Source organism: Toxotes jaculatrix, chromosome 21 (assembly GCF_017976425.1).
Source record: "Toxotes jaculatrix isolate fToxJac2 chromosome 21, fToxJac2.pri, whole genome shotgun sequence".
Taxonomy (NCBI): domain Eukaryota; kingdom Metazoa; phylum Chordata; class Actinopteri; family Toxotidae; genus Toxotes; species Toxotes jaculatrix.
Genome location: NC_054414.1, coordinates 13,875,605 through 13,900,073, shown reverse-complemented (window position 1 = coordinate 13,900,073; position 24,469 = coordinate 13,875,605). Strand labels below are relative to the sequence as shown.

Sequence of the window (24,469 nt, the reverse complement as noted above, 5' to 3'; positions counted from 1 at the left end):
CTGTAAACCAATTAACAAAGCGGGATTAGGTGCCCATGTTGTGACTTCTTGCCTCTTCAGTTTCACTGTAACTATTTGATAACATACTTAGGGGCCTGTTTTTAGAAACATTCTGTATAAAAATCTTTTAGTTTATCTGAAATCCATCACTTTTAAAAACAGGTATATCAGTGGTAAATGATGGCATTTTCTGAGACTTGCTGAATAGAACTGAAACCAAGTAAATCTGTCTTCTATCTGTCATTTTGAGCTTTGTACCAATGTTTTTTGTTTGCTTGTTGCCTGAACATTTTTATGTCAAAGTAAGACATTTGACTGCACCCACTGAAATGCATTTATTTCATACTATGTGAATATAGAATATAGAAGGTCATTTATTTGACTTTTTGCCTCATTACAGATATGTGCAATAAGTAAATGCATTACAGGTGAACCAAAGGGAACTTTTTTTAAACTTATTATACTATTATATTAAGATAATATTATATTATATTAAATACTTCTTATTATTCATATATGGTATTAATTTTCACAATACCTAGAATGAATATGGTCTGTAAATGTAACGTTTATTAAATCATAAATAAATGATTATCATTCAGCTGATTATTTGGAGAACTTGTTCCGTATTCAGTGTAACTACAAAACGTACAGTGTAACTGACAGAAAAATGCCTCCAGCTGTAAGCATGATCAATATACATACTGTCTTAGAGAGCCAAATATCTATAACTCCTCAGCAGTGATGAAAAAGTGAAACTCCTTTGTGATATAAATAATTAAAGCACAGTGATTCCGAGGGCAGCGTGGTGCACAATGCAAGGTCACAGCCTGGGCAACAGAAGAGTCACGTGACGCTGTAAGCTCGCAGCCTTGCTAAATATTTCTGTTGGCCAGGAGACATTCTCATTTGGCTCACTTGTAAATGTAATGCGCTTGGCACGCAATCTTTAAATTAAATAAGCATTTTTTAAAAGTGTTTAACACAGAAAAGCGATACAAAATAATCTGGTCATTGATGAAATCCTCATGGATCAGAATGCCACCATTCTCTTCTTGCTCTCCTTCTGCTGGAAGAAAGGATCCAGTCAGCCCAAATATCAGCTTAAGTGATCCAGACTCAGCAGTGCTGCTATTTAAAGAATGCCTGAAAAGTCGGAGCAAAACACTTTTAATCACTCAAGTATGGACGAGTCTCTGTCATTTGCAGCCTCCACTACAGATGGAGGATTTAAGAGCTTAATCAGCACTCACACTGCTGTCTGTACTTTCTCTATCACCTACTAAAACGTGTCTCTGTGGTGGCCAGGTAGCTTCGGAGCTGAGTGTTTTGCTGGTCTCTTGAATGGATTTTGTTCTTTGTTAGAAGCCAAATGTTTGACCCCTGTGGGCAAGGGTGAGGGTGATCAAAAGGAGAACATGTACCTACCACCTCTTCAGCCTAGAATAGTAAATCAAACATTCATCCAACAAAGTCTCAACAATGAATGAACACTTAAAAAATAATGAAACAAGAACACATAGTTTCCTGTGTATAAGCTTTAATTGAAAAACAAAAAAACTTTTATACTATAAAAAGTAATAAATAAGTAATTGCAAGTATCTTAAATTAGTCTAAAACAAAGGTCAAATGGCACATAAAGATCGATTGAGTGTGTCTTCAAATATCAGCCCTTTGCAGTTCATGCAGAGAAGACAAAGTAGAGGCCACGGCCTGTGGTCACCAGCAGGGCTTAAAAACTCATGCAAGGAGGACGCCATCTTCACACAGCTCTGTTTTCTTGTTTCTTGTACAGCATTGTGATATCTTCAAGTGTTACGTTTTCTCATAATATTCTCAGGCACATGAGAGCATTCAACAAAAGGAGTTCAAGGCACACAGCATGCAGTCTATATGAGGTGAAACATCACTTATGACATCTTTTAGGACTCTGTTGTGGCCAAAATCTCAAATTTGTGGGGAGACTGCAGAGCAGATTGAGTGTTTGAGTCCAAAGGGTTTGACTTCACGTTTAGCCACTTCAGTGCCGGCATGGCGGACAACTTCTCCAATGGAATTTCTGTAGAAAGAAATATAAAACATTGCATGAACTATAGCTTAAAATATACAAACTCTTTCTCTGACACTTGCTTTAATGTATTATTATTACCAGTGATTCTATTTCCTTCCAGGTTAATCCTCTCCAATGTGGCTATCTCAGCAAGCTTTTCAGGGAAGACGGAGAAGCTGTTATTGGCCAGATTGATGCTGGTCAAATGCTCCATTTCTCCCACAGCATCAGGCAGTTTGGTGAGAGCATTGCCTTGCAGGTCCAGTTCTGCAAGGTATTTCAAGAAACGAGTAAATTCGAGGGGTCGCTTGTCTGTTCTTCCGTCACAGCATGAAGACATTCTGTCAACATTTGTGAGGTGGACAGAGTGAGAGACGAACAGTGTACAATCTTCCCTTAATCACTTAGTTTATGGTGTATTTCTTATCCGCTACCTCTCAGCTGAGTGAAGGTTGAGAAGAACTTGCTGGAAATGGCCTTCATCTCATTGTCAGCCAACGTGATAACATGGATGTTTCCTGAGACACTCCTCAGGACCTTGAACACACCGTCTGGGAAGGAAATGAGCTTGCATTTTGACAGATCTGCAGAGGAGAGGAACGTTATAATGAGATTATCAAGCATTAATGCAGCAGGGCAATGTTCATTATCTATAATTGTCAAACACTTTGGGATTTAAATTTATGGTAAGTTGAGCAAACAAAATTAAGTCACTGCCACCACCTGCTGGTGAAATCTGAAATAGCATCAACCAGAACGCTGAATCAGAGCTGCCCATTCACATGCTAGGAAACTGAAGAGCAAGGGAATAAGAGACAAAGAGAAATATGTGTGAAGGGAGTCTTACCCAAACTATCTTTCCCCTCCTCAACAGTAGCATTAATCCTCCGGGCCACATTTGCAACTGCCTCAGCCATCTCTCTGTGGTAAATGTTCCTAGGGGAGGTCATACTACATTACACTTGCATGTTTTTGAATGTATGACAGCCAAATATCACAATTGGAAATAATGACAGTATATTATTACAAATGTGTCTTGCTTCATGCCGTTACCACACTGCTACTCTGAGTCAAAAATAAGTTTGTGTGCTCTAAAACTAAATTAGTATTTTCTGTAAATGTACATACCTCGTGGAAGGAATAGTCAAATTATTCTGTAAGTAACAACATGTGTACATGTTCATGTACACAAGTATAAAAAGTAAAAGTAAAAATTTCACAAGGTGGCATCTTCAAAGCCAACAGATATGCAGTTTACAGAGATTTCTGTCAACTAATTGACTAACAGTTGCAGCTCTACTTTCTGATCAGCTGGAGGATCATGTAGTTAGTTAGTTAGTAGTAATCGATTCAGCCCCGGAAACACAATGACAATTTTGACTCTACTTAGTCACTACAGTCGTTATTAAAATGGCCAAGGCAGCAGCATAAAACACGAGTAAGCTACCTCGGTGTTGTATTCATGATCGTTACTTTCTACTACTGGAAAAACCAAAAGTTGAGACAACTGCACTACTGAACTGAGCTGGACCTGGTAGCTACTGAAGATCACATTTCCCTCCAAGTATAACATATAAGTTACAATAAAATAAGCTTTAGGCCTACTGTACCACAGCCCTACACTGTCGGACTAATACGAATGGAGTCTGTTGAGCTATAGATAGAAATTACTTCATTAGTGTTTCATTAAAACCACGTCAGGAAGCCACTTACCCCGACTAGAAGCTACTGTTACACAGCCTGGCAGCTACCGGCGTTAGCCAACGTTAGCCACACCAGCTCAACCTCAGTCTAATTTGGTGAGTGTGTATTTTTAGCCCCCGGAGGCGCGTAATTCAAACCTTCCGATATTCATTAGAAAATAAAGACCCACTGGCAACACCTCACATAGTTAACAAACTTTGTAAAACTCGCTGCTGCTTCGCGACATAAATTAGCACGAATTAGCTTTAGGCTGCTAGCAAACAGCTGACTAGAGAACACGAGGAGTGTCAGTCCTGCGCTGACAGGTTGCAGAAGATGGAGCTGATGTAACAAAGTAAGCAAATTAAGCATCTAAAAAAAAGCAATAACTTCACATATTAACAGCTAACAATTATTTTCAGTATCGATCAGTCTGCACATTATTATTATTTTTGACTAATCGATAAATTATTAGTTAATTAAATGTCAAAAATAGACTGCCTATCACAATTTCCCAGGGACCAAGGGCACTTCTGTCTCACTGACAGGTCTCAAAAAAAAAAAAAAAAAGGTTTACAATAATATAACTAACACTGACATCTGAGAGGCTGAGACAAGAGAATGTTTGACATTATCTTTGCTAGAAAAATTCACTCAAACAATCAGTCAATTATCAGAACAGTTACCGTGTTCTACTAATCACTTGATCAACATTCAGCCCTATAATCAATTGATATACTGATTATTTTCTCAATTAATTGTTTAGTCTTAAAAACATTGGAAAGCAATGAAGAATACTAATCACAGTTTTGCAGAGCTCGAGGTGATGTCCTCAGATGTCTTTCTGTGTCCGAGCAGCAGTCCAAAACCCACTTTGAGAAGTTGGAACCGTCAACTGTTTGGCAGTTTTTCTTGAAAAACAGTTTAAATGATTGATCAGTACTCAAAATAATCGCAGATTTAATTTTCTCTTGATCCACTAGTCTTTTCACCTCTAATATATATTGAATTACTCTGAAATATTTTTTCCCATATTTGCTGGAGGCTGATATTGTTGTCTTACCTCTTAGTCCTGGTCCACTATTCCCAGTTTGACCACTGCCATGGACATGACTCTGGCAAATTCCTGGTCGGTCAGTGTACTTTCAAAGGATTTCAATACAATGAACCCTCTGGCTTCAGAAGAATAGAACTTAGTTTAGCATTGTTACAACTAGCAGCCACTTCACAGTATTTGCTGGATATTCCTCTGCTATACAGAGCTTTATTTTGAATTAGTGAACATCAGTGGAATTTGGCTATGACTCACTGTGGATGACTGAAACAGTGTGAAACTAGAAAAGTCCGCCTCTTGTGCTGTGCCTGCCCTTTTGTCTCACACACAGCGGTTCCAGGTAAATATGCCAGTGATCCGAGCAGCGACATACATGTGTAGTGTGTTGCTGATATATTTCCAGGTATGTTGTGTATATGTTCTGTTTTTTTTTTTTTTTTCATTATTTCAAGAAGTCAATCTAGAAGTTCTCAAACTAAATAAAATGATTTAAATCAGGAACTGTTTCATCAAAGAAGGAGCGAACAAGAATGAGTGAACAAGATCAAACAAGCTTTTGATATTTGCTGCTAAGGACATAAAAGGACAGTATAAGTAATGAAACATCACAAAATACATACTCCACGTGCAAAATGTACATAAATACAATATTTTTTTAATATTTACAATAAATATACATTAATTTTACAGTTACACAAATGGTAGTGTACAATAAAACAGTGCTGGAATATTCAATAACATTGCCGATTTCATGTTTACATTGATGAAATTGATAAGTTAAGGAGAATTAACTTTTACATTAGATTGTGACAGCTGCACACAGCTGGAGGGCTCGATGCTACCGTATTGTTGTGTTTGTGTTTCAGCACATCTTAAAATAATAATGTTCTCCTTACAAACCAGAGCTCACATCACAAATTAAAGTCGTGTCTCTGCTGAGATCAGCTTCGATCTTACAGTGTGCAGTGACAAATATCAAAGAGCTTTTTCCTTCTGGCTAAGTGTTTTCTTTTGTTTTTCAGAAATTGGTCGCTTAGGCACAGCATTTTTGTGCTGTTATGCCGCTCAGCAACACAGGTCATGCTTGGAGTTGGTTGCAGCTGTCACTGGCAGCCACACTCATCCACAATCATGTCCTCGTGATGTCGAAGGAGCATTTCTCCGTTCTCGTAGTACAGCATGCTCAATGGGCTCATTTTGGTCGGGGCACAGCAGGGTGATGCCACTCTGTCAGGGTGGTAATGTTTCAATAAACTCTGGAAAAGGAAGAGACAAAACAGAGAGCCCTGTTATATATAATGCTAAATGGTCATCAAAATAGTTACTGGTTAGTTTTCTGCTGATAGACTAATAAACTAATAAGTGCAGCACACTCCTTAACTCTACATAATTTTACAGGTCCAGTTTTATAGGTCCATATCTGTCTTTTACAGACATTTCCAAGATTTCTTGTGATACCTGTCATCTCAGTGTAGAATGAATATAGATAGACAGATAGAGAGGTTGTAATACTCACCTGCATATAAGCATGATTTGTTGGATTTAGGTCTTCTCCCAGAGGACCAGGGCAGGAACCCTCACAGCGGTAGGCATTATACCTCTTAGGAAAGATGATCCAGGAACCCCAGCCTATTTGATTAAAGTCTACATGCATGTCAACTCTGCGACACAGAGATTTCTCACTCCCTTTTTTGGACACCTGCAGGCTTCTCGCTGTTTGTTCTCTCTGGCCCCGTTTGCTCCTGCGCCTCTTTGGCCAGTGGGCCTTTTTGATTTCAGCGGGGGACAAGAACTTGGATTGTTCAGCTGTATGAAGCAAGCTTGCTTTGGCCTTTGAGTTTTCATCTGAGCCCGTGTGTGAAAAGATGACCAGCAAGGCTCGGTCACTCACATCCTGCTCTCTCCTCGGGCTCGCCACATAAACAGGCTGATCAGGAAGCGACAGGCCTCTCTTCGTCTTTACCGCTTTCCTTCTTCTTGACACTCTTTTGTGTCGAATTCTTGCGCTCGATTTTTGTCTGAGCCAGTCCAAGAGAGGACTTGTCATGTTGAACACTTTCCAGCTCTGCGATGAAGTGACCAGTGATGACTCAGTGAGCAGCCCCACCAGCTGCTGTTCTTGGCAGCCCTTTTGCGTATGGCATGCCTGGCCATGCTGGTGATAGACCTCCACAGAGATGTTGTATGCACTCGGTGTCCGAGGAAGCCTGATTCTCAACTCTGCTGCCTGGATCTGTTTGTCAGCCAGCAGGGTGTGGAGGTCAAAGGTCGCAACCCAGCGCCTGTGTTTGTACGTCAAACCTAATGAAGAGAAAAGAGAGATTATCATCATCGGGGTTCACACTTTGTCAGGTGGCTTATTATTAATGGACATTATGGTAAAATCTGGATAAATATCAAAATCGTGACCAGTATGTCGCACCAATATGACAACACATACACAAATGTGTCAGTGAGTTTTCCAGGGGAAGCAGATTCCACCTGTTGTAGAAAAATGCAACACATGCAACATGTTGAAAGTGTGGTACTAAAATAAACGTTGCCTGTGAAATGCTATATTTAAGTTGAGGTAACTTGTTCTCATCTTCAGTGATTTAAGATTTGCTCTTGGAAACAGTACACTGCTAAAGCAATATAGTTTTTACTTAGGTCTCTGCAGCAAGCATTAATCTGAAACTGGTGGAAAGTGGGAGTAAGATTGGTGATATGACAATTTATCAGACATTAGAAACACGTGACTGTGCATTCTTACTCAAGAAATAGTGTGTGTTTCTATTAAATAATGTAAATAATAAATGCAAATTATAATTGCTTTTGAAAACTTATACTCTAGCTTAAAGAGTAATGTTTGTACTGTTGGAGATATTAGCAAATCAAAGCTGCATGTAAAGCATCTGAAAAATAATCCAGTCATTGTCCCAGTGTTGGACATGTGCTGCGCCCACATCTGTAATGGGCGGGGTCATTGTGATTCAATGAACAGGTGTGGTTCACATTAATCTAAAGGATTAAAGCATCTTAAACATTTAATTTATGCACTGGCTATTGCGTTTAGCTGGACTGCTGATCAAAAGTGCAAACCATCCTCGCCATTAATCCACTCAAACCAAACACCGCGCCGAAACCAATCATTTAACACATCTCTGCTTGTCCTGGCTTCTGCATATCCTCAGTCAGACAAATAGGTAATAACTCTAACACCTAGCAGCGATGTGAAATTGGATTCAGCAGCGGGGAGGGCTGTCCTCTGTAGGCTGCCTGTGCCACCATTAATTCCCGAGCTCTAATCTAATCAGGCCAAGTGTGAAAAAGAACTGAGGGAAGTTGTTGATTTGACTTAACAAGAGATTTGTATAGGGGGATGTCTGGCGAGATATCTAATCAACATCACCTATTTAAGAAAAAAGAGGTTTGCTTTGAGAATTAGACAGAAAACCGGCCTTTTCACACGCTGATCCCTGCATGGTTATTCACCCCCTGAGTGGGATGTGGATTGAAACCCTCTGAGGTCGTCTGGCACGCAGCTTTGACAGAAGCTTTGACAAAAACAACAAAAAAAACAACTAACATTTAAGAGGGTCTTGAAATGGTGGAGGAGAGATCTGAGTCTGAGCTACAAAACCGTAAGGAATAATTAAAGTTTTTTCTATGTAGTTACATTTGCCACCATCTGTAATTTATATCCATGTGTCGCATTTTTATTTTTTTTATTTTATTTTGTTTTGTTTTTGGAGAATAATCAAACAAATCTTACTTTTAGCCACCACACTCCTCACGGTGTCTGCTTGCTTTGCGGCATCTTGCTCCATAGCGTCCGTTGGCCTGGAAAAGTTTGACCTGAAATTCCTGTAGAGGTGCACCATGTACGTTGGCAGGTGATACCCGGTTGATCGGTCCAGCACGGAAAGACGATGCAGCGGCCTCACATAAACTCCATCTCTGGATCTGTGAATCCCCTGGGCCAGCAGCACCAGCAGAGATGCGTGCAGCACAACACCCAGAGCTCCCAATGAGCGCATGTTTTGGGCCGGTTAATGACAAATTCCTCTACTGGGAGATTAGGGGTGTCTTATATACCCTCACCCACCCCCTTTCATGTTTAACAAGTAGCTGAGAACATTAAAGGAAATTGACATGCGTCCTCAAGACTTGTTACCTGACAGCTCATCATCCATTCACTTGGTAATGAGGCGCCCGGGTGCATGTTTACAAGGAGCGCAACTTTTTGTTTGCGCCAAGATCTTTGGGCTTCTGCAGCCTGATTCCCCATCCGTGGACTAATTGTTTCAGCTATTTGGCTTACACTAATTGTTAGCCTTTCCCATAGTGTAATGTAGTATACTAAATACCGTCTGACATGGGCTATAGGGAGAAGTATTGGGCTGCTGTTCTTATTAGGCACAGACTAATGAAACACTACGAACATTAACATGAAACACATGTCAAAACATCACTCATCAGTCAGTATGATCAGGATTATAAACATTTGTAGCGCCTTATGGCCTTGGTGCAGTTTCTCAAGATGTTAAAATATGTTGCGTAACTGCAGGCTATGCATTTGGGACTTCACACAGAGATAAAACATGAAAGAGATAAAAAAAAACGAGGCCTACCACAGAATATGATAAGATTAGTGAAAAAGTGATATTGCGTTTAGACACGTTATCACGCCCAGCAGGGTTAGATCTTAACAGGAAATTTCTCATATCGTATTTAACTTCCTGAGGTTCATTTATTATATTCATATTTTCTGCACAGCATATATATGGTCAATGTTGAATTTGACATACGTTTTTTTCATGGTGTTTTTGGATTTTCATATCATTATCCATATCCTGGTAAAATTCCTACAGTCTTTCTATGTAAGATTTTGCGTGTTGGACCTGACGTTAATGTAAAAACATAAACAACAGCAACGTTCAGCTCACGCCACAAGTTCACAAAGCTCAATGGTTTATATTTTTTAAAAGATTTTGTTAAAAATTTGGTGAGAAGAACTTGTAGCGAGCATCCGATGATGACCGCAGGTTGCGCATGCGCTGTTTGTCTTTAAGCACAGCGAAAAACCTTTTCCTCGTAAATTTCCCGAGAAAGGACCAAAAAAAAAATCAATGGATGTTTTTTTCGCAGTGATATAAACAGAGAGCGGTGCACCTCGGCTACATCCCCCGCACCAGACAAACCGAGCTCTGAAAACATGTTCTCCTCAGGGCCAGAAGCTTTTTCATCTACCGTGTGCTGAAATGGTGAGTAGCTTTAAAGTTTACGGTTCTTGCTGCACGAGCCACGGCGGCCGAGAAGTTAACGTTCACGCCGATTTTGGATGCGAAGAGTCTGACAGATAACAGATTCCGCATACATCTATCATTTGTGCATTAGAAATGCGTGCAGCCGAGCACTTTGTCAGGACTTTTCGTGAAGGGTATTTTCATGAAGTGTTTGTGTGGCTGATGGAGCATACATGTGCTTGGCACCCCCCAACTCTCCATGCCTGCTCTGTTGTGTGAACTGCATTCAAAGATTTGTTCACAGGCAGTGATGGAAGAAAATGAGTGAACTGTAAGCCCCAGGTTGGTGGTTATCATTAGGTAAACGCACATAAACAAGCACAGTTTATGCTTTTATTAATGTACTTACAAAAAAATAACAAAAACAAAAACATGAACACTTGTCTGTAAAGTGGTTGCCTGCAGGCAGTGGATGTGCCACTAATATGAGCGTGTGAGATATGTTAGATCTCCCACACACTGATAACACATAATTTGGTTATTCAAATATATTTTTTATATACTGTTGTGTAACAAAATAAGTAACTCATTAGTTTCATCACTAAAGCAAAGTGTTCTGTGTTTGTGGCAGAGTTTTGTTTGGGATCATTAAAGTATGCCTCTAAACATGTTATTCATTCACTGATTCATGAAATGTACCAAGACATGTTCATTCTTGCCATTAGCTGCCATGTAAAATACAAAAAGTCTATAGCGCCATAAGACAAAGCACATGATGCTCTTTGATGTATTGTAGTCCCGTCTTTTGTTTGATTTAGCCCCGTCCAGCTGGGATCAGTCTCCTCTCTTCATATCACTTTACCTCACTCACGTCCTGGGGGAAGACAGAAACTGGTTCTTGACAACTGAGAGCCCAGATCAAACCGTGAACATCACTATTAATCAAGACTGAGAGCATGAAACTCCTCAGTGAATGGACACCGGGATCACAAATGATTGAGCCGTTTATTCTTGGTTTATCTTGATAAGAAGCATAGAGCAGAAACTTCACTCCTCCCGGGCTTAACTTGAAAAGTTGATCATTTGTGTTGTGAGATGTTGTCATAGCTCATGCTTTATTATAAACTATGGGTGGTGGGGATATTGGTTTGATAGGTTTGGGGTTTCTTTGGGCATGTTTAGGCTCATAAAACTCAGGGATGCTTCAGTAAAAATGAGGAACAGTCTCTGAGATATTGCCCCAGGTTACTCTATAAACACCTGTTTGGAGTTGAAATAGTTGTCATAAGATAATGAACATCTGTGTCCCACTGACTAGAAATCTTGTGTACACACCTGAGTGCATTGGATAATTTTTACCACAAGGTGTCATGTTTGATCACCAGACTCCAGAATATTGTTTGTTCCATAAAAAAATGGATCCCTTTGGGTATTTTTCATTTATTGTATTTTTAGCTTCTCAGGAGCTGCAGTGTTTTTGAAAACATATTTAACCAGAATATGTTGTTAATAATTAAAACAAATGTAGTGATGTTCCCATAGTCCCATAGTGAAAATAATATATTGAATCAAAATAAGAGTTATTTTATTTAATACTATCATGCTTATTCTGCTGCTGGCAGCTCAACTCTAGCTCAGGTGAAATATTTTCCTTTACTGTCGCCTCCTTTCCTGTTCCTGTTACAAGGCTTTTAGCAAATTGACTTTTTGGGGGTGAGACAGACGCCAGGCCTGAGAAAGGATTTGGACAAGACAGGTGATATTAGCCGCATGGTCCTTTTTCCACTGGGGACATTTAGCAGAGAGGATGTTTCTTTGAATCTGTCACAGAACATATTAGCTTCATCCTCTTACTTGGACCTCTGCTCTGTTTTATCTCCCTCTAGTAAAAAATGGAAGGAAATAACGAATTTGTACCTGTCAGAATAACTATATTTGTCATTTTGAAGCTTGTGTCTTGATATGTGTAGTTTAGATCTTACAAAATCACCCCAGAAAACGAAAATCCTGTTTATTTCTCACTCCCTGGATTGATTCATTCACGTTCTGTGGTTTGCGGTACATGGGAGGGTTTTGTTTCACATTCGTGGTGTCACAAGAACAAGAAGAGTCTTGGCCTGCGCCACTGCAGGAAGGAAGGAACAGGTGTGGCAACAGTAGATTTTACACCCATATCTCCAAAACCACTCACCACTTTTGCAAATAAGCTTAATTTGTGACAGACTGTTGATTGCACATACTTTTGTGAGAAAATATTCTCACGGGCGGCCACTGCGAAGGCTGGTGCCTTCATTTGAGTGTTCTGTTTAGTCATTTGGAGTCATGGTTATTGCCAGGTATGAGTGTGTTTGGCAGAATATCAATGGGCGCAGTTGGCTTTGTTCTTACTTTATACAGCCCACAGGATGAAATAGGACACTCGGTGCTTGATAGTTTGGCCTGACCTCAGGGTTACGACTACAAGAGTTAGAGCGCTCATCCCAATGCAGCTGAACCTCAAGCTTAAATCCTAAGTATTTGCCCAGCTGTAAGCCTGTTTGCCTTCAACATGGCATGTGTTAACCACTAATGAATGGAGTAATTAGAGCATCGTAGTGAATTAGGCTTACGTGATGTCATCTGTGTGCAGTTGTTGCTGATCGTCAGCCTCCTGGCAGGTTCACATTACACCATGTCAGTGAGGGTTAACGGCTGTGGCTGACTGTTGTAAGTTTTATAAGTGAAGGTCTAATTTATGTGTTTGAGACAGTTGTTAAAAGGTCTGCCGTGTGTGGGAGGCATTGTGCTACCAGGAGGCTTCAGTAGTGATTGGATAGTGTACTGGATGATGAGTAAGCCTCTCTGGGTCCGCCTCCACATCCTCTTTACACATCCCCACACACACGGTTGCACATTACACACACACATACAAACCTCAGCACACACGAGCAGCCTTGCATACAAAAAATAAGTAACAAATAACACACAAGGGAGAATGCTGTCACCCAGCTAAACCTCAGACGGAGAGCCGTGCCCCCCCAGCACCCCCTCCCTTGCCTTGTCCTGTTGAGTGCCTGTCTGAGATCTGTCCTCACTGAAGGACATGCTCATTGACTCGCATTATTAGGACGCGTTAATGATGCGAGACCGCCGCCTGCCGTAGTGTGATCAGCGGGCAGAGACAGGTTACCTCACAGATCAGAGAGAGACATGCCAGCGAGGATGTCCGACTGAGACCAGTGCCGCTGCCTGCCGGAGAGCTGTCATTTTTAACCCACTATTTTCTGGTTTCCCATTGTGTTCCTCTGAGACTCGCGCACCTCTCGGATGGTGGACTGAACAGCTGAATGTCAGGTACAGTTGAGATACTTTATGTTTTCTGTGTTATGATACTTGACTTCTGCTGCAGGCTTGTGGTCGCTAGACATGTCATCAGTATGTCTCTGAAGGATAGGAAAGGAAATGGCATACGTTGTTGTCTAAATATCACTTCAGATGCCTGCCGTGATTTTATCTCTTCAGACTTCAGACTGAAACCACTTCAGTCTACTATGTAACTATGCAACCTATTCACACTATGGAATTTCTCTTAATCTATCATAGAATATGAAGCTACTTTTCCTTTTTCAGAGAAATCTTCAGTGGGTTAACGTATTCTGTTGTAAATCCCATGATGTTTGATATTCACATGGCTACATGGATTACATTCTTCATGGCATGTGATGATGTGTTTATCAGCTCTCATTCCTTTACCAGAGGACCAGCGCCTGTTAGACAGGATTCTGGCATCACACGCCAACTTAGAAAAAGCCGTCGCCAAGTCAGGGTTTGTTTGCACATACACAAGTTTACAAATTTCAATCAGATTGGTAAGCAAAACGAAACATGTTAACGGACTGGTGTAAAATCTGTCGGCGGAGAGGTTCTTCAAGGCTGTGACAAATAAAAAATGCTGTCAGTTGGTGTGGTGGAGCTGACAGAATATTGTGGTGAGACGCTGCGGTTTAGAAAAAATGAAAGCCACATTACTGCAGTCTTGAAATCATAGGGGGATAAAATTGCCATCTTGAACTGAAATAAATTACAGGCAGGGTTTTAAAAATAGATTTGCACACCCTTTTTAGCAGCTCAGTGTCAAGCCTTGATGAAAGCAAGAATGTAGAAGGCTAAAGGTTATTCATGTGATTTATGTTACGTTCACTGCTGTAGGATAGTTTGTTTTTGTCCCATTCATGGACTCCCACTAGATTTGCTGCTTTCACAAGAAAAAAAAGTGCCTTTCATTTAGTTGTTTTTCAGCCATTTTGTGTACTTTAACTGTTAATCTGTCTTGCAGTGCAGAATCTATTCCGGGGAGTTAGATCAGATTTGGAAATTGCATCCTTGAACAATGCGTCGCATGGCTTCCTTTTTGCCACACAGTCTTTTTCTGAACACGCTGCTGGGCGATTTATTTTGGACAAAAACAAACATCGGAGCTGTAAGTTGACACAAACTCACAATGAGGTCTTTGGAACAGTTGAAGGAAAGCAAAAAAGATTTTATGCAGAGGAAGCACTGAGCTCATTTCCGTGCAGCACTGATATTTAGCACAGGAACTAGCAATGTCCTGTGGAATCACGCCTATATGTAACCCCTAACCTTATTGGTGAAATATGTGTACAGCTGCATGGAGGAAGTTTCAGAGAGTACGACTAAGCATTTCCTGCCAAGGTGTGCTTACACTTCCTGTGCCTGGGAGGTGTGGCTGGGTTGTATTGAAGAGTTTGCTGGTCTAGTATCCTGTGATGAGTGAGAACCTGTGGGAGATTGTGTCATTGTTCAAAATAAGACCGGCTTACTTCAAACCTTTCATCGGCATACATCAAATTAGGTTTTTGAGCAATGCTGAGCAGTCCTTGCAACACTCATGTTGTCAGATTTCCAAAGCTGTACACACTCAAAACAGACAAAACATACTCCTTAATATAGTGCTGTGTCAGAAATGAAAACCTCACTGAAACATACTGCATCAGTTTATGTTGTATTCATAGAATTCTGTTATTTTATGTGGTATTGTGCAGGCTTTCAGGCTTAACATTGTCAGACTGAACGAGTGGCCTCCGTGGAAACCAAAAAAATGCCCAGGATTCTTGAATAAGATGAGTAATGTTGCCAAGAAAGCAAGTTGCATTCATTTTGGACTTTTTTGGTTGTTTGTGCCACCACGCCTGCGGCTTTCTTCTCCATCTTGATATGGGAAGTTGTGTTGAAAGATCTTCTCAGCGTTACAGAGTGATACCCATCTCTCTCGAACCCCTGCATCTCTTGTGAATGAAGAGTGCTCTGCATCCTTCCTCGGGGCCACCAACAGATGCATCCTGCAGCTGCACACTCCTTCCTGTCTGCACTCGGACCCTTTTGTCTGAAGACGTTGCTACAGCAAAGTTGGGACACCGGCTGAATTTAAATGGGGCAGCCCTGAATGGAGCAATGCTGGTAGGCTGGCAGGAGGTTCCAGTTTCCATGGTCTTTATTCTTACTGTGCCATCAGTGAATTTAAATATTAGTTCCTCTGGCTCATTTCGACCAGCTGTTCACGGCCCGGCTGATGGTGTCACAGACAAACTTTTCTGCATCGTTGTTCCATGTTGTCAGAGGAAATCAGAGTTTTTCTTGTCATTTCATTGGCCTCATGAGCAGTGCGACAGTACTCGGGCTGACATGTGGGATAAACAGCCTCTCTGATGAGTTGCCTTGATTGGCTCTCCAGGAGGATGTTTATGACTGAGGGCTATTTCTACTCAGGCCACCGCCCCGGCTGCCCGCTCGCTAGCCCAGGCCTGCCCATGCTGAAATCAGTGTGGCTGACGAGCTGAACTTGCATGTAGCAGGGACTTCTGAGTCAAAGTGCGTGTGCACCGTAGTCGCGCTGTAAAGTAAGACGGGTTTTAAGTAGGGTTTCCGATGTAACAGTTTCAGTGAGCAAGCTACTATATGTGCTGCAGCATTAATTATGTCACATTTCCTTTTGAGGCCTGTAAAACTGAAGTCTCTGTCTGGAAATGTCACTTAAATTCATTTAATACTCAGATGTTTCACAAATAACAACACTACATGGGATAAGATATAGGAAGTTCTGGAGTGTGAATGAGGATAATGGGAGAATCTGTTGTCAGAGTGTTTTATAGCTCTCGACTGAACCACATAGGAACATGCATATTATCATGCATGACTGTGGTGGTGGATAAAGGAAACCTACTGATTAAATGTCCTTAAAGTGACAGAGAGTGAAAAGGGTTTGCTGTGTAAATGGCCTTTACGGTGAGGAGTGCACAGACTGCAAGCTCTGTTTTACATCTTTACATCTTTATATCTACCATGTCTCACATTACACATAGTTAACTAAAATTGGGCGGAAACTTCAGGAATGTTTATCTTAATGCGCCAAACTATTAATATATTCACAAATGTGAATGGAGACGTGTCCATTTGCATTTTCTGTTTGTGACTTTTAGGAAATTTGTGGAAAAATAAACATGGCAAGTTCCCAGAGTTTACAGTGATGTGTTTGATTTCTTTTTCATCCGACCAACAAAAAAAAAAAAAAACCAACAGGATTTTAATTTCGGTTTTGTCATCACACAAACTTGCACCACCTCACATTTGAGATGCTGCCATCAGTAAATTAAAAGCTTGACAGTCTACTTAAACAATTACTTGTTTAACAAATTGTTGTAGATTTGTTTTCTGTTGATCAGTTCATTGAGTTTTCATATCGGTTGGTTTATCTTGCTACTGTACAGCAGGACTGTCACTTTTTCAAAAAATCAAGTTCAAATGAGTTTGAATTGGCACATAATTTGTTTGCACCAGTCAAGCTGATAGTGAATGCTAAGAGGACCCTCTGCTGGACCTCAAAGTGAAATACTTAAAATGGCCATAACAGTTTGAATATTTAATTTTGACCTACATTCGGACGAATGTTTGAATTTCGCGTAAAAAGCGACCTCCTGTACAGTACACGAGTCAACTGTGTGGTCTTTGTGCGTTGCCTGTCCCTGTGAAAGGGAGCTGAACTTTAGCCATCTGGCTGCCAGATGTACCACAACTTCCCCCGGTCCCCTCCGTAGAGACGCGAGTCTGTTGCATGAATCTACTCCCCAACATCAGACAGCAGATAAGGCGAGGACGTGGAGGACGTTGCCTGAAAGCTCTTGAAGTTTTTGCCTGATGCCAAGCGGCCGAGTGCTTTGAGCTCCCGTGAGGGGTGTTTCCCACTGACTTGGGGTGGGCAAGAGGACTCCAAAGGGGAAGATTTCTTTTTGGATGTGATGCCAAGTTCTCACACTCCTTTGGACCATGGCAGAACACAAGCAGCAAAGAAAAGGGTCTGCGAGTACAGATCACTCTTCATCACACACGTAAGATTTCAGATTTCGGTGGATTGTAGCAGTATAGGGGGTTTTTGTTGCTTTTTTCCTGTGGTAGTTACAAAATTATGGCAACAGAGATGCTTTTGGTATGTGGTGAGGACTCAAATAGATTTGGGCAGCTGGAGCAAAATATTCTTGAAAACTTAGCTTCCTTTTATGGAAGCTGAGATTTTTTTTCATCGGGCTGAGACTGAGCCTCCTGTTACTCCTAAGTCTTCTTACTCTTCGGTTACTTGATAGTGGCATGTCTCCTAAAATCATACGGTTATCCAAGTCAAGCTGTAAAAGCATTTTAAAATTTGTTTCTCTGTCTCTGTCTTTCTTTCTTTTTTTATCTGTGCCAGCAGACAAAGTAACAAGCAAATTAAAATGTTTTCATTTTACCCTTGGGAAGAGAATCTCTACTGAATCAAAAGGCACAAGGTTGACCTGCCCACTCAGCTCCAGACGCAACAAAGAGGAGAGCAGCGGTGACTCACCTGGCACTTCTCTCTCCACAGAGCCTCTCTGCACAATGAGAGTCCACTCTGTTCAAAGCTGGAGATCACACAGAGCTGCTTTGAGCTCAGGCGGCAACACACAGCCCTGCCATTCCCCTCAGCTGTGTCACATGAAGTAGATATTGAAGTTGGATTGATTCTGTGCTCTTGGTCTACACTTTGCAGCTCCAGTGTGACAGTATGTGTATCTGTGAGTTTGTGCTGGGTGACATACTGTGCTTTTGAGTGTATATATTTATATTTTTAATGTTTTATGTGGGACTTATGCATGTTTCTATGACCGTGTGTTCTGGGGATGCAGGTTCCTGCTCATTAGTGATGTCGAGGAGCGGTGTTGTTCGTGACGCTGACTCCTAGCTTGTCAAGACTCGTTTGTTTATCTGCAGAGCTCCCTGCAATGATCACTGTTTATTCAAAGGGGAGGAGCGTTGCTTGAAACCTGTGGCTGGCTCGCGTGGGGGGCTGAGTGCTCCGTATCAAGCTGTATGATTTCAAATACTGTGACACTTGACTCCCTACCACTGTGTTTAAATCAGAAAGATATGAAATTAATGATAATTATAATGCATTTGAGTGCTGACTTAACTTAAAAGGGGGATTTCATGAGTCACTGTTTGTTCTATTCCTCTCCTCTCGCCTCGGACACAGAGTACAGCTGAGGCTGATGGGAATGAGCTGATTATGGTGTGAGATAAAAGGTCAGGGGATCAAAGTTATTACAGGACCATGAATGTCAGTACCAGATTTCATGGTAATTCATCCAATAGCTGTAAAGATATTTCAGTCATGACAAAGGTGGTGGACACTTTGACTCTGCCATCTCTGTAGGGATGCTGCTTGCATGGGTAAAAATATGTTCAAAATAGGCAAAATCTTTATGTTGCTTTGTTACTATATGTGCATATGGGACAAGATTTACAGATTTTTTTTAAAAATCACTTCAGTGTGAAAGTGTGAGACATTCACACCTTAAATACGTCTACAAGTGTTGTTACTCCTCAGATATACCGTATGTATTGCCACTGTGTGCGAGCTTTTATGTGGGTGTGCGAGCGTGTTTGCTTCCTGTTTCTGAGTCCGCTGCGATGTCATTCACAGCTGCATGTGGAGCATGGGTACAACTGCCAGTGCCGCACCACAGCCTGTTTCTGTAGCGTCGCCGCTTGAGAGTGTCCATGGCAACGGGATGGCCGACAGCAGGCAGTCTCTTAGCATGAGCCCCTTTCAGACAGTCAGCATCCACAACAACAAGGCCAAGTCCATTATCACCAACAAAGTCGCACCTGTCGTCATCACGTAAGTCCCTCCTCGAATCCGCGTTCTCACAATTGGGTGTTAATCCTCTTTGATCACTGTGGTGACATCCCCCGCCCTCCAGCCGAAGTGTTTGCCCCTGTTATCATCTCATTTGTCAATCCAGACCTGGCAAATAGTAGCTGATAATTGAATTGACCTCTTTTTACCATCCAGACCTGTCTTTTTTGTTCTGTTTTACAGGTATAATTGCAAACAGGAATTTCAGATTCACGATGACATCCTCAAGACCAACTACAGACTTGGTCGGATATCAGACACTATGCCTGAGCACTACCTGGTGCAGGTAAGGACAACACGAGCCCCTCTTTTTTTTTTTTTTTAGTTCCAAGAAAGCACCGCACTCGTCGTGGAAAGACGTGGAGTCATCTCACCTGTCTTTATATCTGCTCTTTTCACATTCACATGCCAAAATTGCAGAGTGGCGTAGGAACATTGTCATGCGTTGTTTTATGATCTGGTGCAGCCACTGAAACAAGAATCGTTGTCACCCTCCTATCAAGGCTTTGATCTGCTCTGTCACCTCCTCTGCTGTGGCTGGTCAAGCATGCAGTGTTTTGTCAGTGTAAACTCACGGCTTCTGTTTACACGTGTGGAAACGCCAGTAGTTTGACCTACAGTAAGATCATATCCACATGGAGGCAGGTGAATTTGAAAACACATTTTTTCCTCTCTGTTTTGGCCTTCCATCCACACCAAGCAGGTGCTTTTTTTTCCACAGCTAAAAACTCTCTACGGAGTGGAGAAATCCGAAAACTCTAGCCTCTTGTTGGAGTGTGGACACAAAAGCATAGTTTCCAAAATGATGAAATATACCTGCTTACATGAGTTTTGTGCACCAGAAATGTTAGGAAGCTCTGGCCCCCCAAGAAGTTTCTTGTTTAAATATTTATCTATCACCCATGGGGATTCGGTGCTTATTCAATCAGAGCTTAACGAATCCGATTATTTTTAGCAATCTGGAACCGGTTGTTGGAACCCATCCTCAGCTGTCAGTAACCTGTATTTATTTTTATGTAGTGGACAGCTTGGAAGAATAACAAGTCCAGTAATGTAGGAATGAATGTTAACCTATTAACCACAATAATGTCACTAATTTATTCAACAGAAGCTGGAAAATATGACATTATTTTTGACTCAGCTCTGTTGAAACATGCTATAACTGATCTTGAGGACTTGGAGGTGACAGCAGAGATTTGATTTGTTGAGTCAGCAGAGTAAGCAGACTGTGTCGGTTTTGTTGTTTGCCAACAGAAAGAAGAGGAAGAAGACCTTTTTTGTTTTTGTGTATCAGTGTGGGTGAAGGACAAAGAACTGATGTAATAACAATAATAACATAAAACAAAAGCTTAAATTGCCAGTGAGGCTGAAAGGCGTTTTTATGTTGTATCTGACCACCTTAGTGTCGACATATTTGCTCTGCAGAATTTACAAATGTTAACGAATGCTAAAGAGCGGGGGCAGGGGGGGGCAGGGTCATGTTCTAAGATAAGTTCAGATGAAACTTCCAATTCTTTTCCAGGGCGAGAACTTCATGGTCCAAGATGTGTACAGCAAGGCAGATGTCCTGAATACCACGGGCAGCTACGGGGCGCCCAACTTCCGCCAAGTCAAGGGATCCTACCCGCTGTATGGGATGGGCCAGCCGAGCCTGAACGGCTTCAGACAGGTTCTCCAGAGGCTCCAGGCCCAAGGACACGAGGTCACTATTATTTTCTTTTGCACACATTAGTACAGGCAGAATATCAGACCACTACGTTTAAGCTGACATAAATGGCCGATACGTCCTCTGGTAGATTTTTCTCTTCCTGTGTTGGTGCCTGTGTTGCTCTGCCTGGCCTCTTTCTAGCCGTGTTGTCAGTAAATATTTGAGGAGTCAAGTGCTCAGTGGAGGCTGTGGCTGAATTGTAGAACTGAGCAAACAGAAAGTTGCGGTCGTGTGTACCAGTGGAAAATGAATCTCTCTGCTTACAGCAGCTAGAAACTGACCGTAATTGAAATGAAATTGACAAAATTATACATCAGGCCTCTCTAAACTCCTTACTCATGTGCTGCATGTCATATGACAACAGATTGTTTCCAGTTGCTCTTGGAAGTGGTGTAGTTGGTAGAAGGCAACAACCATTTACTTTTAAAACCTATCATTTGATGCCTATCTTGCTGTGCTTTTGCAAACAGGAGGTTATATTCCTCTGTGTAAGAGAGGAGCCGGTGGTTTTCCTGCACAAGGGTGATGACTTTGTGCCGTACACCCCCAGGAGGAAGGAAAACCTACACGAAAACCTTCATGGCCTGGAAAAGGAGGTACTGGTTGAGAGCCTGGAGCTCACCATCAGGAAGGAGGTGATGAACATACACTTACTCAGCATTTACATGTAAAAGTCTTTTGTTTGATACAATACAGTTTATAGCAGCATTTAAACGCTCTCCCCTTCTTCCTTCCTCCACAGCTCCACGACTTCGCCAAGCTCAACGAAAACATCTTCTACGTCTACAATGACATTGAGTTCTTTAAAGACGAGCCACAGAAGATCTCCATCACGTGTGAGGAGGACATCCATGTGACTGAAGAGGTCTACAAGAGGCCCATGTTTACCATGCCAGCCTACAGGTTGTTTACATTGTTCTTTTATTAGCCTTTACCTCCTCGGCTCTCACGTCAGTTTAGACAGAGCAGCGTGCGACTGAATGCTGCAGAATATGCAGAGCAGGTTATAAATAGTGGCGCTTGTTTGTGCAAAGGCTGGTTGCCCTGCTTTTTTGGAAGAAGGGGCGTGCAGAACCTAAAGACTGCAGCATCCTGTTTGCAATCAGAGCAGCAGAGTCAGCTTTATTGAGATGTCGTGTGCTGCTCTTGACATTTCCAAGAGTATATATTATTTCCGAAGGTGAGCTCCGAAGCCGTGTCTCTTTTGAAGTTTTACAGTCATAAAACAAAGCAGCAGGATGTTTTATTATAGTTTGAAAGGGCAGGTGGAACATTAATGGTCTTATGATTCTGATCTCTCCCATCATCCCTTGTGGATTGTTGGAAGAGGTGAAGTTTCTATTTGAGTCTCTTGAAATTAGTAAACACAACATGAGGGAGCTCATCTCTCGAGTCTTACTTTAGGTCAAATGTTTATGTGCAGAGTGTTGTGACCTACATAAAGACAATATTGACACAACACAGGCACAGGTTCAGCTCTCGGTTAACAATCTGTTGTATTGCAGGTACTACAGATTACCGCTACCAATGGAGGGAGCGCCATTGGAAGAAGACTTTGACGCATTTGTTAACATAGTCAGGGTAAGCTCATGTAAAAATGTCAATCATGCTACAAGTCCACCAATTCAATAGACCTTTTTTGGTTGTGCTTTTCTTGTTGGAGTTGTGTTTTGATGTGCCATTAAAGTTATAAATGGCTGGAATATTGGAGTGCATCTGGTCTTTCTCACTCGAGGCAGTGAGAAGGTCATAGTAGTTTTTTTTTAATTTTTTTTAATCCACATTTTGAATTTGTCTTTTCTGTGTTATTAATATCTAATAAGTGATAGTTATGCAAAAAAAATGGCAGAAAACCTGCAGCTTGTACTCACTTTGTGTCCGCTCTTTGGTCATTCGCTCTGTCTGGTTTCCGTCCTGCCCTTCACTCTCACAGGATGTTCTTTTCGTCTTGTTTTGCCCTTTTTTGGACTGACATGCAGCAGCCGGTCCAGTTCCCTGTGGTTGGAAAGTGGCTCCTGTTTTTTTTTTTTTCTTTTTTTTTTTGACAGTGTTTGGATCGGAGCTTTACTAAGTCCTGCCATGCTCTTTCTTTCTCTCTTGCACTCTTTCTTTCTTTCTACAGGTCTCTCTTAGGACATCATACTCCTGGAGTCTCCCTTGCTGAAAGATCCTTCACTTCCCATTTCTGTTTTTAAACAGACTTTAAAACCACAGTTCCACAGTTTTGATCTGTAGTTCACCAAAACCACACTCAGCCAGTAACATTTTCATCTTTTGTTTTCCAGGAGAGCCCCAGCTTGTCTGTGGGCCATGATGCATCCCGGCCGCTGCCTTCGCTGCTCTTCAGCTGCCAGGTGGGCGTCGGCCGCACCAACTTAGCCATGATCCTGGGCACACTGGTCATGAATCGCCTGAGGGGTGATTCACAACAGCAGTCTCAGTAAGAACTCAGCATCACACGCATCTGGAAAACAGGGATAATGACTTAAACACATTTAAAACTCACTAATGAGGCTTTGAAACGTGTTTCATTCAGCATTTATTTGGATGTCAGGTTAGATTGGAGTTTGCTTTGTTTTGCAGAGTTGAGGAAGCAGCAGCTCCAGAGCCCAAACCACTTTTCCAGGTCATCCAGTCTCTGATCAGCAGGCTGCCTAATGGGCAGCAGGTCATGGAAGAGGTAAAACAGATTACTTACACCATCGTAACGCCTGGTTTAAGACAAAAATTGAGAGATGGGTTAGATGTAAGTTTAAGAATTTATAAGGAGCTAATTAATTTTTTAAATGTATTATCATTATTATTATTGTTGTTGTAATTTATTGTTCCAAACAGTATTTTTTGTATGTCTTTAATATTTCTGGAGAGGATCATCAATTTAGATTATTTAAGTCAAGGTCTGACTTACAAGATCAAATTGTTTTTATATTTCATTCTGACTCTTGACACTCAGAAATGTTGAAGTTGATAATGTCTTGTTTTCATCTGATAGGTTGACCAAGCTATTGCCCTGTGTTCAGAAATGCACAACATAAAAGAAGCAATATATGAGAACAAGAGTAAGCTGGAAGGGATTGGAGAAGATTATCAGATTCAGGTTAGTGTGATCTGTGTGGCAGCACCTTGATTTTCTCTTCTGCTTGATTGCCTGTGTCTTCTGCTGCTCAGGTTATATTCTGCTAAGTAAAGCAGGAGTTGATTTCCTCTTACTCGAGAGATAATGATAACGATGATGAAGTCCTTATCAACATGGGTCCTCAAGCTGATGGAAGACTTAAATAACAGAGTTGAATTTTTAGCATAATGTTCTCCTGTCTGTCAGTAAATCAGTGGGCGTCTTGAATGGAGGTTTAGATGAGGTGCTTCACTGAAGAAATATGAGCTGCTACTCTGAGCAGATATTGAAGCTTTTGCTTGTTTCTTAGGGAAACAGTACCAAAGACTACTTTCTCAACAGAACCATGCAGAGCTTGGAGTGCTACTTCTACTTGATTGTATTTAACGCTTACCTTCATGAACAGGTAAAGGTTTTTTTTTT

General features: G+C 41.4%; 3 protein-coding genes across 8 annotated transcripts in view; 1 reads left to right on the top strand and 2 right to left on the bottom strand.

Annotated features, from left to right (window-relative positions):
• Positions 1-1,529: 1,529 nt before the first annotated feature.
• lrrc20 (leucine rich repeat containing 20) lies at positions 1,530-4,017 on the bottom strand. Of its 3 annotated transcripts, none has more exons than XM_041067294.1 (5): positions 3,764-4,017; positions 2,898-2,986; positions 2,485-2,634; positions 2,150-2,317; positions 1,530-2,059 (listed from the first exon to the last, which is right to left on the bottom strand). In XM_041067294.1, exons 2-5 carry the CDS (start codon positions 2,965-2,967, stop codon positions 1,923-1,925), a joined length of 525 nt encoding a protein of 174 aa, XP_040923228.1. In that variant the 5' UTR covers positions 2,968-2,986; positions 3,764-4,017; the 3' UTR covers positions 1,530-1,922. The 3 variants fall into 3 exon arrangements, with proteins under 3 accessions (XP_040923228.1, XP_040923227.1, XP_040923226.1); XM_041067293.1 differs by lacking the exon at positions 3,764-4,017 and adding an exon at positions 3,498-3,746; XM_041067292.1 differs by lacking the exon at positions 3,764-4,017 and adding an exon at positions 3,179-3,488.
• Positions 4,018-5,517: 1,500 nt separating this feature from the next.
• On the bottom strand, positions 5,518-8,806 carry ndr2 (nodal-related 2). The gene is made up of 3 exons (XM_041029179.1): positions 8,542-8,806; positions 6,304-7,088; positions 5,518-6,043 (listed from the first exon to the last, which is right to left on the bottom strand). The coding sequence occupies exons 1-3, from the start codon at positions 8,804-8,806 to the stop codon at positions 5,891-5,893; spliced, it is 1,203 nt and encodes a 400-aa protein (XP_040885113.1). The 3' UTR covers positions 5,518-5,890.
• Positions 8,807-9,904: 1,098 nt separating this feature from the next.
• The window catches only part of pald1a (phosphatase domain containing paladin 1a), a 45,558-nt gene continuing 30,993 nt past the window's right edge, over positions 9,905-24,469 (top strand). The window contains exons 1-11 of one of the 4 annotated variants that reach the window (XM_041029299.1): positions 9,905-10,033; positions 19,008-19,205; positions 19,407-19,509; positions 20,746-20,925; positions 21,402-21,566; positions 21,674-21,834; positions 22,437-22,512; positions 23,217-23,371; positions 23,515-23,611; positions 23,924-24,028; positions 24,357-24,452. In XM_041029299.1, the coding sequence (XP_040885233.1) occupies positions 19,012-19,205; positions 19,407-19,509; positions 20,746-20,925; positions 21,402-21,566; positions 21,674-21,834; positions 22,437-22,512; positions 23,217-23,371; positions 23,515-23,611; positions 23,924-24,028; positions 24,357-24,452 (1,332 nt within the window). In that variant the 5' untranslated portion in view covers positions 9,905-10,033; positions 19,008-19,011. Of the gene's footprint in view, positions 10,034-12,927; positions 13,349-17,260; positions 17,398-19,007; positions 19,206-19,406; positions 19,510-20,745; positions 20,926-21,401; positions 21,567-21,673; positions 21,835-22,436; positions 22,513-23,216; positions 23,372-23,514; positions 23,612-23,923; positions 24,029-24,356; positions 24,453-24,469 lie in introns of those variants that run through there. The other 3 variants (XM_041029298.1, XM_041029300.1, XM_041029297.1) reach the window with 3 other exon arrangements.

Bases quoted from the DNA above. Each gene is read 5' to 3' on its own strand.
- lrrc20 (XM_041067292.1), bottom strand. From the start codon at position 3,234: ATGAACATGTACACATGTTGTTACTTACAGAATAATTTGACTATTCCT. The intron at 2,987-3,178 runs GTATGTACATTT...GACCTCCCCTAG, and splicing joins TTGACTATTCCTTCCACGAG to GAACATTTACCACAGAGAGA. The intron at 2,060-2,149 runs GTAATAATAATA...TTCTTTCTACAG, and splicing joins GGAAGGAAATAGAATCACTG to AAATTCCATTGGAGAAGTTG.
- ndr2 (XM_041029179.1), bottom strand. From the start codon at position 8,806: ATGCGCTCATTGGGAGCTCTGGGTGTTGTGCTGCACGCATCTCTGCTG. The intron at 7,089-8,541 runs GTAAGATTTGTT...TCTCTTCATTAG, and splicing joins GAGGAGTGTGGTGGCTAAAA to GTTTGACGTACAAACACAGG. The intron at 6,044-6,303 runs GTGAGTATTACA...TTCCTTTTCCAG, and splicing joins CAAATCATGCTTATATGCAG to AGTTTATTGAAACATTACCA.